We start from the raw sequence: 16687 nt of genomic DNA on the forward strand, positions 1-16687 counted from the left end.
CGCCAAATGAAATTAATGGGCAGCAGGTTTAAAACAAATACAAGGAAGTTCTTCTTCACGCAGCGCACAGTCAACTTGTGGAACTCCTTGCCGGAGGAGGTTGTGAAGGCTAGGACTATAACAGCGTTTAAAAGAGAACTGGATAAATTCATGGCGGTGAAGTCCATTAATGGCTATTAGCCAGGATGGGTAAGGAATGGTGTCCCTAGCCTCTGTTTGTCAGAGGATGGAGATGGATGGCAGGAGAGAGATCACTTGATCATTGCCTGTTAGGTCCACTCCCTCTGGGGCACCTGGCATTGGCCACTGTCGGCAGACAAGATACTGGGCTAGATGGACTTTTGGTCTGACCCGGTACGGCCGTTCTTATGTTCAGTCACAGAGCAGGGCTTCAGTGGCCTGGGCACTGTACAAACAAATCACAGACAGTCCATGCCTCAAGGAGCTTAACACTGAAGTATACAACAAAGGCCAACAAACAAACAGATGGGGGGGAGAACAAGCTAACAATGCAACAAAACTGTTCATCATGGAAAGCAGTAATCATAGCATACCAGATGCTTAATCATTGTCAATTTTCTTGTAGGCATCACTGTAGAGGAGAGTTAAAAAGAGAATTTAAGGATAACAATGAGATGAACATTCTCAAAGATATGGGGAGCTTTTCCCATTCCTGAAGGAGACAGGGAAAAAGTACAAAGGTGCTTGTCTGAAAATTTTAACAAATGTCTGATGAAGACCAGTACTGTTGACGGAGGAAAGGTGGAGATAGATGTCCAATAATACATAAAAGATAATAGGCAGGACCTTAAAAGCAAAGATGAATAGTTTGTTTTTGATTAACCACTGGTCGGGATGTGGGAAATTTCTCATCCCTGTGCCTTTAAATCAAGGTTGGATGTGCCTCAAAGATAAGCTGTAGCTCAACAGCAAGTTGTTAGACTTGATGCAGGAATCCTCATCAGTGGGGGAAATTTTATGGTCTGTATTATTAGGAGGTCAGACTAGATGATTATATTGCGCTTCTCTGGCCTTAAAATCTATGAATATGAATGTATGAAATTGTGTAATGGGATACCCCTAGACAGCGTTATCAGTCCTTCACTTTCATGAGCCGTATTATTTTCAAGATAAACAAATCCCCTTCCCATCTGAATGCCTAATTCAGAAGTCCAAATGGATTTTAAGAGCTAGTCTACACAGTTTTTGTACTGCTACATAATTTTAGAAACTGACATAGTAAATTTACAGCTATAACTGTATTGATAGATGTACCTTTACACTGGTATAACTAGGTCTGTCCACATTAGGGGGTTGTATTGCTTTAATTATATTGGTTTCTACACAGCTATTGTTGTAGTGTACAAAAACCATGTCCAGACAAGCCCTTAGGAAAGTAAAAGAACCAAACTGATTAGGATCTTGACCTCTGATTAACAGTGGGATAGTAAGCACATTAGTTTGAGGTTTCTGATGATGATAACATTTAAACTGTCAGAAGTCAATGTAAAGATGAACAGGAAGTTCACACCTCTCCATAAGATTATGGATGTTACCCCTTCCCTTGTTCTCTTACTATCTTGTTACTTCATTATTATATCATGTTAAATACTGATGTGTAAGTTTTTTGGAGCCATCTAGCATACCTTTGGCCTTCATTACAAATAATAAATCATGGATCCTCTCAGAGTTGTTTCAGATAGTCTGCAGACTCAGGCAGACACAACGCATTAGTTTACATTCATTTCAAATTCTGAGGGTTATCTTTGCAAACCTAAGGCCTAGATAGCTTTTTTTTTTTTTTTAAGAATAAAAAATTTAAAAATAACCTGAAATTGTGTGGCAATTTATGCAGCCATGTAATCTGATATACAGGGTTCTGGTCATAGCAAATGAAGCAGTTTGTCATTTTTAGGTAAAAATGAGTTACAATGTAGCATGATTAGCAATGAATGGTTGTGTACTAGGGTAAAGAACCAAATCCTTCTCAACTGCTTGCTTGTGAGGAAATATTGTAAAATGAAGCTACGTTCTGGAAGATGTGTTTTGCATAGAGGAAAGCAGAGAGAATTTAGAAGAGTGAAATTATTGATTATTATTCTGTATTATCTCCATCTAGAATATATATATATATACACACACACACACACACACACATACATATATTGTATATTTAATCATCAACATAAAAACAAGATGTTTCCAGCTCCTGGCACTGAATGCTTATCCACTCACTTGAAAAATAAGCAATATTTTTTCTGGTTTGTACATCAACCACCAATATGAGGTTCTGGAGTCAAAACTCAGGTGGTTATTTCGTGGATGATAAATTCAAGTTGGAAGACTAAGAACAAATCAACAGTATAAAAGCGTCCCTGAGAACACTTTAATGAAACGGTGTTCTGCTAGAGTTCATGGTGTTCAAAATTTACATGATTATTTGACCTAAATATATTTATTTGCAATTACAGGAGAGGGGCTGTTAACTTGGAGGAAGAGAAGAAAATAAAAGTGATATCTGTTCCTAAAATGTTTGCTAAGAAAATTCCCTGAATCAAAAGTCTGGACAGTTAAGTAGTGTTTACAGCTTTTTACAAGATGAACATTTATAATGTGTAATGAAGTGTCATGAGTATAGAATAAAAGCTAGTCACGACAACTACACACAGAACTACCAAGTGCTGCACACCCAGGAAGAAAGCAGAATGATCTGAAAGCAGCAGAAATGCAAGGTGGCCATGCATATTGGTGTGAGGGTGAAAGGAATGGTATGACACACCTCACTGCAGCATTTCTGGAAGTGTCTCTCCTCCCCTTTCACTTCCCGTGACACTATCAGCAGAAACTCTGACTGCTGGGCCCGGCCACAGCCATACGGGGAACCTATACTGACAAGCTGCAACAATCAATCAGAGCAAAAAAAACAAAAAAACCCACACCTTTGTAATGCTGGAGTATAACACTATCATCTGAACTGTACAAACAACAGAGGCTCCTGTGTATTCACTTGCTACTCAAACACAGTGTAATTATTTGTATTGTGCAAATATGAAAGCAACAGTTTTTTTAGTCCCCAGAATAGAATCCTAAGTAATATATTTAAAATTCTTGCAGGTGGTTACAAAGCCAGTTATGATTTGAAGGGAAATGCCAATTTCTTATCAAAGTCTGAATGCAATAAGTCAGTAAACACTTACTGGATGTGGGGATAGAAAAGTTATGGGAGAAATTCTTCTTATTACAAGGGAACAGCATTGGTAATCCAATATATATTCCCGAGGAAATATATAAAATATTTATACTCTTTTTCCTTTTAACTTATAAGGATATGAGTCAATTTTAAAAAGGTTAATTTTACAAAGCACCAAGAAGGAACTCTCTTACACAGTGGGGCCAAGCTTGCTTCCATGAAGTCACTCAAAAATACTAGGCCCATAAATAGCAAGAATTTAAAAATGCTGAAGTTCAGGATGTTTTCAGTTAAATTTTGTAGTTTCTCGTTGGATGAATTGTCTTCATAATGTTCTGCAACACCCAATCCATGCGAAAGCATATGCATGCCAGTGCACTTGACAAGGATTATGGCAGTGGTTTTCAAACTTTTGTACTGGTGACCCCTTTCACACAGCAAGCCTCTGAGTGCGACCTCCCTTATAAATTAATAACACTTTTTTATATATTTAACACCATTATAAATGCTGGATACAAAGCGGGGTTTGGGGTGGAGCCTGACAGCTCGCGACCCCCCCATGTAATAACCTCGCAATCCCCTGAGGGGTCCCAACCCCCAGTTTGAGAACCCCTGGATTATGGCTTTAGATTAAATTTAAAGAGCTAGATACAAGCTACTGTGGGATAAGCAGGTGACTATTCAAATTACATACTCATTTAAGATAATACCAATGAGAGGTGCTGGTCCAAAGCTCTGACAGAGGATGTAATTTACTTTACAGTTCATATTATGTGAATAATTTTGAGGGAAACAGTTAAATACTGACTTTGTATAGTCAATCTACTTAAGAAGGCACTATTGGACCAGATTTCAGACTGTATTTATTGCTAATTTGTATGATGGACACAGCTTAAACAGAAAGAGTATGGACAATGCAAAATTATTTATAAAGTTTCTCATTTTGCATTGGATGATAAATATTTGGTTTCTGTGTTCTTCCAGAGGTGGAAATTAAGTCATTCTTGCTAAATCATTCTCTCCACTTGTATGTTTAAAGAAACAGGAAGGTAATTCAGCAATACAAAACCACATTACTTCTGTGCTAGGGAAAGGGTTGGAAGTTAATATGTGTACTACTGATCCTTCAGTAGTACAAGTCACAAGAAAAACTCAACATTCAGAGAGATCTTTTAACCCCCAACAGACTGGGACAAATTCACATCTTGCCTAATGGATAAAAGTTTCAGCATGGAGAATGAATCTCCATCAAAAGACAGGTCACAAAGAAATGCACCAATAGACACTTCCAAGTACTTTGCTCTACTGGAAAACAATTCCTAGAGGTAGTTTGTGGAATGTGAACTAATGTAGAAATGTGGTTTGCTAACACTGCTTTCGCTCAATAGTAGTTGAGCATCTTTAGATTCACCAGTCCCTGTAACTGGCCCAGAAGTCTGACCATTCTCTCTCCCCCTTTGATTATCACCATTAGGATGGTATTTTAAGATACCTTTTCAAGCATGTTAAGTGAAGAGGAAATATCTTTGACCCATTGATCAACTATCGATCAGGTGCAGAGCTAGATGGGATCCCAACCCACAGGAAGAGTATGACCCTGGAGAAGTAGATAACTGTGCATGGTTCTTACTGTACACCACAGGGCATATTGCATATTGGGCTGGGTACCATCTCAGAGGAGAGAGAGATTGCACTGAAGGGTCAAAGGGATTTCTCAGAAAAAGGTCACACCATCACCACTGTATTCCCTCTTGGAGATAAAAAGCTCAAAGGGAGACTTAGAGAATGTTAGAATCACACTGCAACTGGAGGGTTTCTGCTAACAGCAGATCTGCAATGCAATCAACAGAGAATCCTGCCAAGGGCCAACTATGTGCTGGTGGGAAACTTGGGTAACTGGATGACAGATTGCACACCTGTTGTGTCAATCAACCTTAAACCATACATCCAAAACATCGTGGAGAAGAGAAAAAATGAATTAAAAAGCAGGGAATTTAAAACCAATGGCATTTCCCAAAGAATGCCTAATTCAGAAGGAAATATTAATTCTTTGACAATGTAACTGCAAAATGCACCAGTGTTCAAGCATGCTAGTCCCAAAGAATGGAGAGGTAAAGTGGAAGCTGTAATATCCTCTTCTCCTTCAAAGAGAAAAGACTCTTTCTGCAAGAAACCAGAAACCAACTTCCTACAAAGAAGAATGTCCAGGGAACTTTGGAGCAAGTGAAATCTAGCAGGTATATCTTCAGTATCTGGGCTGCAGAGAGGATCCTTATCACTTGAACTGGAGAACTGAATCATGAGAAGTCATCTGTGCAAGTTTACCTAGATTTTTTTCATCATGGCCACCAAACTGGGTGATCCGAACACCTTGCAAAAAGAGTGAACACAAAATGTCCTCATCTTCCTACTGCTTTTAGGGCTCATTTTGTTTTTTAAATATGACTGTTATTGAGGGAAGGTTGAGTTAAAGTAGGTTTTACATTCACTTAAATGGCACTAAGATTTGTAGTCATCTGGATCTCTTCCAGAAGTGAATTCCCAGAGCTGTAGACCAGTCACCAAGAAAGCTGTTTCTTAAGCACACAAATCTCACTCTGGGGTTGAGTTACATTGCTCCACTACTGGTAGATGTAGTGACCAGTTATGGTCCTGCAGGGTGAGGCGTTTCCTCAGAGAAAGGTCACACTGCAACCTTTAAAATGTGTTACTGACTCTAAAGTGCACTACAGAAAGTTATTTGTAGGCCGTGCAAATTAAGCTTATTTGTCCTAAGCAGAACAAGAACAGAAAACATTCATGGAGTTCACCTCCATTCTTTTGCACCACTGTTTTGATTTATTAGGTGCTAACAGTGTGCTTAGTACAAACATAGAAGCAGTTCAGATTTCAAAGCAAGGAACAGACTCATACCTTATCTGGTATTTTGATGTCCAGAACTGTTCCTACAATGTACAGTACTAATAATTTTTAGCAGATTAACTAGGTAGATTGTTTTAATGCTTATGAAAAGTGCCATATGAGAGCTCTGGTTTCCAAAGCTATCATTTTTATCCTTAGACGTTAACACGGCCAAGGCAGTTGCATTAAAAGGTTCCCCCATATTGTTCCCTCAAGTGTGTCTCAGCCCTGTTCTGGAAGGGCCATCTGTAGGGCACAAGAAACATCTAATCCCTTTCACCAGAAGATTTGTACCATGCTCATCACTAGTATAAACTCATAAGAGCTGTGTGATGCAGACATCTACATATACAAGAATTGGATTGAGATGACTGAAGAACTAGAACATTAATTTTCAGTTACAAATTGGCATGCAGATTTCAATATGAATTCCATTCCCAATCTCTTGAGCAATTCACTCCTCAATAATCATTAAATTTATTTAAGGCATGTATATAGAAAACAGTTTCTAATACATAAAACTTTAAAATTTCTCATCATGAATGTGACTCAGCAGTTTATATCAAGACAAATCAATGAAGTCCTCTGTTTATCTTGTTACCTGTTCAAATTTCCAGCCATCTGACATGGTGGAGACCATTTGGGTGAGCTCCTCCTCCTGACACTGCAGCACCCTGTACACGTGTTTGACTGGCACCTTAAGGAAGAAACATCAGACACTTAATACAGCATGGAGTATTCAACAGTGTGTACTATTGCTGGGATTTCCTCATTCCTTTAAAAAGATATTAAGCAACAAAGACATTCTGAACACCAGAGGATCAGTGGGGGCTCTAGCTAAGTCACTGGGTTTGGTACTTTTGGCATCTAATGAAGCATTTGCAATGTTCTTCCTCTCAGTTCTTAACTGGGACCAGAGTCTCCAGCCAATAGCATTCCAGTTACACGGCCCAACATAACGTACATAAAGGAACACTTTTTGGAAGTGATGCATTTTCTTTTGCTTGTTCAGATTTTGTCCATTCATTACCCTTTCAGAATAATCTTATTAAGACTTGAAACATTTCTCAAACATTTCAGGCACTAAAACTCCTGAAACTACAAAAATCAGTGGTATCCTAGAGAACGATACCCCTTTGAAAGTAACTACTTCTGGGGGAATACTGCGCCACTGTGCAATGCAGAATTTTGCAGAAATTAATGTTGTGTGTACAGAATTTCCTCCCCCGAGAAATGGGCTGCAGAGATGTTGGCTGCCAGTAGGGGCTGCTGGACCTGGCAGAGCCCAGCTCACAAGTACAGTAACTCCTCACTTAAAGTCGCCCTGCTTAATGTTGTTTCGTTGCTGATCAACTAGGGAACATACTCATTTAAAGTTGTGCTATGCTCCACTCTTACGTTGTTTGGCTGTCTGCTTCCTCCACAGCTGGCAGCCTCCCTACACCCCCCTCCCCCCAGTGCCTCCCGTCTGCTGGCAGACCCCCTGGATCAGCGCCTTCCCCCTCCTCCCCCTGCCTCCTGCCCGCGGCAATCAGTTGGCTTGCGGCGTTTTGGAGGCAGGAGGGAGGGGGGAGGAGGAGGAGCAAGGACTCGGCGCGCAGGCTCATCCTCCCTCCCCTGCCTCCTGAATGCCACAAGCCAGCTGATTGCCCCGGGCAGGAGGCGGGGGAGGGGGAGAGCCTGTGCCAAGTCCTCACTCCTCCCCCCTCCCTCCCAAATGCCGCAAGCCAGCTGATTGCCCCAGGCAGGAGGCAGGGGGCAGGAGCGAGGACTCGGCGCGCATCCCCCCTCCCTCCCCTGCCTTCCGAACGCAGCAATCAGCTGGCTTGCGGCGTTTAGAAGGGAGGGCAGGAAGGGGGGAGGAGCCAGGACGCAGCATGTGAAGTAAAGGGGGAGGAGCCGCGCTCCCAGCGCTGTAAGCTAATCCCCTCGTGGAGGTGGAGTACCTGCAGCGCTGGGAGAGCTCTCTACCGGTGCTGGCGTGCGACCACACTCGCACTTCAAAGTGCTGCCGTGGGAGCGCGGCAGCGCTTTGAAGTTTCGAGTGTAGCCATGGCCTTAGTCAGCAGAGCTGAAGCCACTATGCAGACAGCCACAGTCCCAAATCTTGTTAGGGAAATGGTGAGTGAAAAAAGCACCCACTCAACATCAGCAGGGGTGTGAATGACTGACATTAACAAGAACCAGTCTCACCTCTTATGTCAGAATTAGGAAGGTGCGTTAGGAAAGCGCCTCACCTGTGAGATTTTGCTGTCTCTCTCTCTTATTTTGTCCTTTACCAATTTTATTAGTGATGTGATGTTGTAGAATTCAGCTTCTTCCAGTACACCTGGTATGAGAAGAAACAATTATGCTTGAAAAGATAGTGTAACTAAAGACTGCAGGCCAAGGATTCCTAGCCAGTTTCTGGGAGGATCTCCTTCACTGCATGGGAAACAGTTTGCCTCATGAGCAGCTGCTTGAACAAGATGAATGGGTCTGACTTCCTTCACTCACCTGTAATTCAAGGTTTAATTCATTCTGAAGAACTGTCCTAGAACCAAACCCAGAAAAACTTTACAAGGCCATTTCAGGGAACTTATTCTAGGCTCAAAGAGCAAACATAATTAATGAAGTGTTTTTAAAGCGACACACACACTTTTAGAAATGTCCCAATAAAAAAAGTTGAGTTTCTAATAGAGTATCCCTTAAACACAGAAACACAATAAATGTCATTCCAGATCAGACCAGGGTTCATCTAAATCCAGTCTGTGAACAGTCCCAGTTGCTTCAGAGAAAGGTCCAAAAAATTCTGCAGAAGGCAGCTATGCAATAACCAGGCCACAGGGAAAGCTTCTTCCTAACTGCCATTAGTTAGAGATTGTCTTATGCCCCAAAGTTGCTCACAGAGGCCTTTTTTCTTGGCTGCTAACACCACACTGCAGTCTCATGTACAGAGCGCTGACCATTCTCACTTTCAGCATTCTCTGCTTTCTGCCTCATATTGAGCATGTGTGTTTCACAATATTTTCCCAAGTTTAAATTTGGTTATTTCCTACTCATGTTCCTAACCTCTCTAGTTTCCTTTTGTATCATCTCTCAGTCCTCCCATCTCCTCTCAATTTAGTTTCAATAACATAAGATTCAATCAATGCATGCACAAATGGTTAACCTGGATGATACCAGAAAATTCACAGGGAAGCGTAGAATTGCCCCTGTTGGTGAAGGACTTAATTTCTGGCAAGTGCAAATACTATCATCAGGTAATTAAAAGTAATGGGATGAAAAGTAGAATAGCTTTCAAAGGAGGTGATGGGAATCCCATTGCTTAGGATACTTAACACTAGACTGGGACAAATTCCTAGAAGGGAGACAGAACAATTCTGCAGTGGCCCCCTCTTGGGGATAGACAGATGATATACATTTTCTAACTTCTGTGACTATTTCTGACCAGTCCAAGACCATACAGTTCTGGTGTGCAAGACTTGGGAAAATTGACTGGAGCCTCTGTATTGATGGTACATTAGTGGCTGGGAGATCATTCATGTAACACAGTTGGGAGTGCCCCTGCCTGTGGCTGTCTGTTAATTGCAGTGCCAGTCAGAGTTGTATGGTTTGACACAGCATCACAGTGAGAGTGTGATACCCCAAGTTGGGAGGACAGAGGGCACAGCAGTGCCACAGTCCAGGTTGCACCCCATCACATGGATATGAATCGGGGCCCATGAAGGAGTGGATTCAGAAAGAGTGTCCCCTAACTGGTGTAGTCCGCATCTCAGAAGATCCCAGCCCTCACTGTTTTTTTCTTGCTTTACATCTTCAACACCTCATTTCACAGCTATCCTTAAGAATACTGGAAGGGTCTTTCTTCCAAGACCATCAGTACAGTAGGAAAGAGGTAGGGCTGTCACTGTTAAATGATACAAGGCACCTAACTACCAGGACTGAATGTGCGCCTCCTAACAGTGTTTCCAGTTCACGGTGCGAGGTCAAGAATCAAACTCAGGTCTGTGGACAGCTCTAACCAACCTTAAGCTACTCAGTTTTGTCTGAGGCAGGGTACAATGCTGTAGAGATTTGTCTGCAGTGTAACTCAAAGGATGAAAATGGAAATTGATTTAATAAAACCTTCCTTCTACAGGCAAGCCCACTTCTCTTTCGTGGTTTTCACAGCAATTACAATATTGAGAAAGAGGAAAGTAAACAAGGGATTAGGTTTAAGTCCTACCTTCCTCAGCTAGGTCCTTGTTAATAACGAGTTTTCCATGTCGGAGATAGTTCAGTACTGGCCCAAAGTAGGTCGGGTCTCTGTCTATTAAATAGGCACCTGTTTCATCCTGTTTAAAAACAAAAAAAAAAGCAGCCAAGAAAACTCAGTGGATTAAATGCCCAATAGACTGGTGTGCTCAGTTATATCTACAGTTAAGATCTACAGTTAACCAGTTAAGTTACATTAGAGCAGGGGTTCTCACAAGAAATGTTTTGGTGGCCTCAGAGTGTAGCCACCAACTAGTGCTGGTGGCTGCTGTGACAATTTTCCCTAAAATACTCAGTTACTTAAGGAAAAACAAATAAATATGCACATACATATGTCCATATCATTGTAATTTATTTATGTTGGGTTTTTTCCACAGACTCAGTAATAAAAATAATGTAGTTTTCTCTGTTCTTCACTGGACCTAAACAGAATTGAAACAAAGTGTTTTGCATGTTCTTGTCCCTTTTTGTTGTTGTTTCTTTCTTTTGCTTTTTTTTGATTGCTTATTTGTTTAAGCCTTGATAGTTAGTAAGTCTGTTTCTGTGAAAAGTGATATTTTGTTAATATCACTTTTCACAGCAGCAGACTTGCTAGCTAGCAGGGAGGCAGTGAAAAGTGATATTAACAAACATACAAATATCACTTTTCAGAACAGACTTACTCAGCCCTGGCAAGCTGGGGGACAAATTAAGCCCTGGATGGGAAGGTGGGTATGGAGGCAGCTGGGGGTCAGGAGTGATGGCGGGAGGTGAGTCTGGAGACCGAGCCCTGCAGCTGCGCAGCCAGGGACTGAGGCCGGAGGACGCAGTGGGGCCAGGGGCGATGCGTGTGTGTGGGCGGAGGGAGGGAGCCGGTAGTCACTGGGGCTGTATCACGTGGCCCCACAGCTAGAGTCTGAAACCCTGCGGCTGGGGGCCAGAGCCCAATGCAGCACGGCGGAGCCCGGGGCCAGAGGAGGCAGCAGGTGGGGTGGTGGTGAGCCTGGGGTCAGGGCTTAAAGCCTGCTGCCATACAGCTCGCACCAGCTGCCCGCCACCGCAGGGCTGAAGCCCAAGCCCCACCGCCTGCCTGCTCCTCCAGTGTTTGTGGCTCCAGAGGGGGACAGGGCCCAACCCCTGCTGGCAGCCCTGGGGGAGGGGCCACTGCTTTGCCCCCTGCCTCACCACCCAGAAGACTGTGGCCACACAAAAAGCCCCTGATGGCCACATTTGAGAAACGCTGCATTAGGGACTTGTCACGGTCAAGACAGTCCCTTTAATCTCACTGGTTCCTCCTCCACTGAGAGACAAAAAGAATTAAAATCAGAGTTAAAAGTTCACACTGACAAACATAAGATCACTGTAGGTATAAAACACTCAAACTTTTCAAAGTTAAAATAAAATATCAGTTGAGGTTAAAAAGCAATGCTTGAAAGCCAGAATGTTGCTCTAGTAGCTCAAAGAAACAGAACAACAAAGGCTAGAAATGGTACCAACACCGACATGAACTCATTTCCTTTGTTCAAACTTAACCACAGAGAGAACCCTACTAGTAGTACTCCTGGGGGAATTCTGCGCCACTGCGCAAGCGCAGAATTCATGTCTCCTGTAGACCCCCCCCAATACATTATGCTGGAGGTGCTGCAATTACAGCTTCCGCCCACTAGGAGCAGCCAATTATAGAGAGGAAGAGGGTAGAGGTCAGGTGAGGAGGCACAGGATAAAAGGACGGACAAAACAGGGCACACGCGGTTGCTGGGGGGAGGTCACATAGACTGAGGTTCAGGACTAGTGAGGGGGGGACAGACTTGGGTAGGGGCAAAGGAGCTGACAGCTTTGAGCCAGGGGCTGAACGTGAGGAAGATGCAGGGACAAAAGGGGACAGGGACAGATGTGCCTGACTGAATGGGAGAATTTTTAATTTTTTGGTAGAGAATTCCCCCCGGAGTAGTGTGGGAATGAAAAACAAACCCCTCCCCCCAGGCCTTCAACTGCATATATAATTTACAATAGAGCAGTTTAATCTTTTGTTGTAGGATGATATACCTAAAACCCCTCCTTCCAGCCTTTTTCAGGTACATGGGGTAGACTGAGGAAAGGTTGCTTGTGAACTACATTCAGGGAGCAATCTGAAAGATGTGGCCTATGATCCATGTAGTCCCATGAGGATCAGGTCACCAGCCTATAATTAATGTTTGGATTAAATGTTTACAGTATGGCCTGTAGTGTTCTGTGGGATAGCGAACAAAGCTTGAGAATTTCACTTGCAGAGACATTAGGAAACATTGACTATAACAGGGTTCAAAAAAGAACTAGATAAGTTCATGGAGGATCGGTCCATCAATGGCTATTAGCCAGGATGGGCAGTGATGGTGTCCCTAGCCTCTGTTTGCCAGAAGCTGGGAATGGGTGGCAGAAGATGCATCACTTGATGATTCCCTGTTCTGTTCATTCCCTCTGGGGCACCTGGCATTGGCCACTGTCGGAAGACAGGATACTGGGCTAGATGGACCTTTGATCTGGCCCAGTATAGCCGTTCTTATGTTCTTATTCTCAGTCAGAGGACTACGGAGGCCTGAATCAATACTTCCAGAATTTAAGTTTCCATTTTAAAAGATAGCATCCCAAATATGAATCCATGTGATCAATGTGGTGTTGCTTTCCCAAGTCAGCAGACAGCTCCAATGCTTTAAGCAGCATGGTGCGGTTAACAAAACCGGTATGCATTTAGATAAAACTTATCCATATTAATAAAATCCAAGAGAAACATCTGATGAATGAGTAACAGCAAGCTATAAACATGCCCAATAAAAATTAAATTGGCTAAAATAGGACATGATCATGGTATGTGTTATAGATGGTGTATAGACGGTAGAGCAGGTAAGTATTCACTCTCACTCAATACAAGGGGGGGCACGAAACCATCAGGGAGAAAGTTTTAAAATGATAAGAGGGAGCACTTTAAAAAAACAACAACCTACACAATGCACAGTCTTTGGAATTCATTGCCACAATACATCATCGAGACCAAGAGCTTAGTGATTAGACATACATACAGATAATAAGCACACCAACAATTATATAGAATTAAAAACCTCATGAGTTTGGAGGGCTTCAGTTTTGTGGAACATTGGTTCATCGTCTATGGGGAGAGGGGGCTGTATAGCTTCGATGGCCTCCACCTCAGTAGAAGAGGGACAAATCTCCTTGGGGACAGTTTGGCAAGAATAGTCAGGAGAGGAGTTAAACTAATAGCAAAAGTGAAGGGATTAAAATAACATGTAAAGTTCATTTTAATTCAACTAGTACAATACAGCAAAATTTACTGTTTGTAGGCCTTTCTATGTACGTCAACCGTGATTTTTATAGCATCTATAATCCCTCAGGTTTCGGATCTACAAAGTTTGTTCCAACTGCTGTCATCCTCACTCAGGATGGATCAAAAAATTTATGATTTTTTTTTTAAATTGTTGAATTTAATTTGAATACAGATTTGTTAAAAGCAAACCTATTTAAAATTAGATTGTCGATATCAAATTTATTTTAAGGCCTAACTCTATTAGGCTATTAAGTCTATTTATTTTAAGTCTATTAAAATCATTTAAATTAAATTAAAAACATTAAGAGGTGTAGCTATAAAAACGAAGAATCTGAATAAATTTAAGTTAAACTATGTAAGTGCTTAAATAAATGTGTATAAATATACTGTATCCTCCTGGTTTGCAAAAAGAAGCACCAAATTCAGCGTAAAGGCTGTATTTATTTCAAATCAGCTTGTTTTAATGGTTATGAGGCTCAACTTTTCTTTAGGAAAAATAACTAAAAGGTACAAACGCAGAACATGTTTAAAATCAGTGATTTAACAAAGGTTTTCTGCTTGCTCATTTAAATAATGATTAAAATTGATGATAGTCACTCTTCATAAACTAAAAAGCCAGAAGGGATAATTGTGATAGTCTAGTCTGTCCTCCAGTGTAACACAGGCCAGAAGTCTTCCCGGAGTTATTCCTGCCTGAATTAGAGCATATCTTTTAGGAAAATATACAGTGTTGATTTAAAAACTGTCAGTGATGGATAATCCACCATAACCCTTGATAAATTATTCCAATGGTTAATTACCCTCACTGTCAAAAATGTATGCCTCATTTCCAGTCCGAATTTGCCTAGCTTCAGCTTTCAGCCATTGGATTGTGTTCATTTCTAAATATTTGTTCCTCATGTAGATATTTTTAGACTATGATCAAGTCATCTCTTAATCTTCCCTATTTCTCCCTGTGAGTTAATACACTGCCCAGCACAATGGGGTTCTGATCCTGACTGTACTGTACTAGTGCCAAAAGATATCAATTATTAATTATAATAAAAAGCTTAATGCAACAAAGTTGTAGAGTAAAATGAAAGTCAGGAAATGCAAGAGTTAAAGATAACAGCTATAGTCATAAGGTTACTTTGCATGTGAAGATTTTCTATTAAGGGGGCTAAATGAGTGGCCTGGTTACCCAGCAGTTCCTTTCGAAGTCAATGACCTCCCTGGGAATTGCTAGCACTCAGTATTTTTGAAGTTGTACAACAGCTACCCTATATAACTGGGATCTTATCGCTCCTCAGGAAAGGAACTGTGTCCTCATGTGTGTTTGTATGGCACCTAGCACACTGGTGCTCCACAGTGGTTACCACATTACAAATAGCCACTCCCCCAAACAGCAAATGGAGTGAAAGTGGATCTTGGTTTATCCTTAGACCTAAGGATTGGATTAGGGAGAGGACTGACAACATTTGCATTTTCCCTATTCTCTCAAGTGAGCTGCACTTGATAAATGCCCTGGGCACCGTATGTGGTAGAAAAGCCAATTAGTAGAACTTTGTGCTGCTGCTGATCCTCTGATAGAGAAGCAAAGATTCTTCCTGCAGGCTGGCCTGATGGATATATGAGAGTAAAAACTGAAGTTTAGAGATACAAACCAACCCCATGGCTTTAAAAATGCAGTTACTGGGGCTAAGGTCCTCAAGCTGAACATGAACTCATGGATAAATATGCTGAGTGCTCTCAAGTCAAGAAAGGGGGTAAAAACCCTTGTCATCTCTGGGATAAAAAATAAATGGGAATCAAATCCCAACATATTAAGCAACAAAGAGTTGCCAACAGAACTCCACTGGCCATCACCTACAGTCCTCAAATAAAACCTCTCCAACACATCATCAGTGATCTACAACCCATCCTGGACAACGACCCCTCGCTTTCACAGGCCTTGGGAGGCAGGCCAGTCCTCGCCCACAGACAACCCGCCAACCTTAAGCATATTCTCACCAACAACCATACACCACACCATAGTAACTCTAACTCAGGAACCAATCCATGCAACAAACCTCGATGCCAACTCTGCCCACATATTTACACCAGCGACACCATCACAGGCCCTAACCAGATCAGCCACAACATCACCAGTTCATTCACCTGCACATCCACCAAAGTAATATATGCCATCATGTGCCAGCAATGCCCCGCTGCTATGTACATCGGCCAAACTGGACAATCCCTACATAAAAGGATTAATGGACACAAGTCAGATATTAGGAATTGCAATATACAAAAACCTGTAGGAGAACACTTCAACCTCCCTGGACACACAATAGCAGATTTAAAGGTAGCCATCCTGCAGCAAAAAAACTTCAGGACCAGATTTCAAAGAGAAACTGCTGAACTTCAGTTCATTTGCAAATTTGACACCATCAGCTCAGGATTAAACAAAGACTGTGAATGGCTAGCCAACTACAAAAGCAGTTTCTCCTCCCTTGGTTTTCACACCTCAACTGCTAGAAGAGGGCCTCATCCTCCCTGATTGAACTGACCTCGTTATCTCCAGACTGATTCTGGCCTGCATATTTATACTTGCCTCTGGAAATTTCCACCACATGCATCTGACGAAGTGGGTATTCACCCACGAAAGCTTATGCTCCAATACGTCTGTTAGTCTATAAGGTGCCACAGGGCTCTTTGTTGCTTTTTACAGATCCAGACTAACATGGCTACCCCTCTGATACTTGATCCCAACATATTGAGACCCCTATTCTATTGAACCAAAATGTAAAAGGTGTTTTCATCCTTTTGCTGTTGCTGTGAGATGGACAGGGAAGTTGATAGTTTGGGGGTATGGAGTGGTACCGTACTGGAGGAATTATCAACTCCACGTCACCTCAAAGACAAACAGTGGTCTCCAAATACGGAAGTGGGAGTTGAGAAAAACATATCCACAATAATTGGTTCAGGGATCAAGTGCACCTTTAAATATTCTGTTTGGAAAAGGAAGAGGGCCATGAGGTCATAGATGATGATCTGTGCTTCTGCCTACAGGATCTGGATGTCTGCCCACTGAAATAAGA

At 41.9% G+C, this 16687-nt stretch overlaps 1 protein-coding gene across 2 annotated transcripts in view; it reads right to left on the reverse strand.

Moving 5' to 3' along the window:
• PDPK1 (3-phosphoinositide dependent protein kinase 1) overlaps positions 1-16687 on the reverse strand; it is a 143435-nt gene that overhangs the window by 22492 nt on the left and 104256 nt on the right. For both annotated transcript variants that reach the window (XM_065412559.1, XM_065412558.1), the window contains 3 exons: positions 10299-10407; positions 8329-8420; positions 6693-6788 (listed from right to left, as the gene is read on the reverse strand). In XM_065412559.1, coding sequence (XP_065268631.1) covers positions 6693-6788; positions 8329-8420; positions 10299-10407 — 297 coding nt within the window. The remainder of the gene's footprint in view (positions 1-6692; positions 6789-8328; positions 8421-10298; positions 10408-16687) is intronic.

This window comes from Emys orbicularis, chromosome 10, assembly GCF_028017835.1.
Source record: "Emys orbicularis isolate rEmyOrb1 chromosome 10, rEmyOrb1.hap1, whole genome shotgun sequence".
Classification (NCBI taxonomy): domain Eukaryota; kingdom Metazoa; phylum Chordata; order Testudines; family Emydidae; genus Emys; species Emys orbicularis.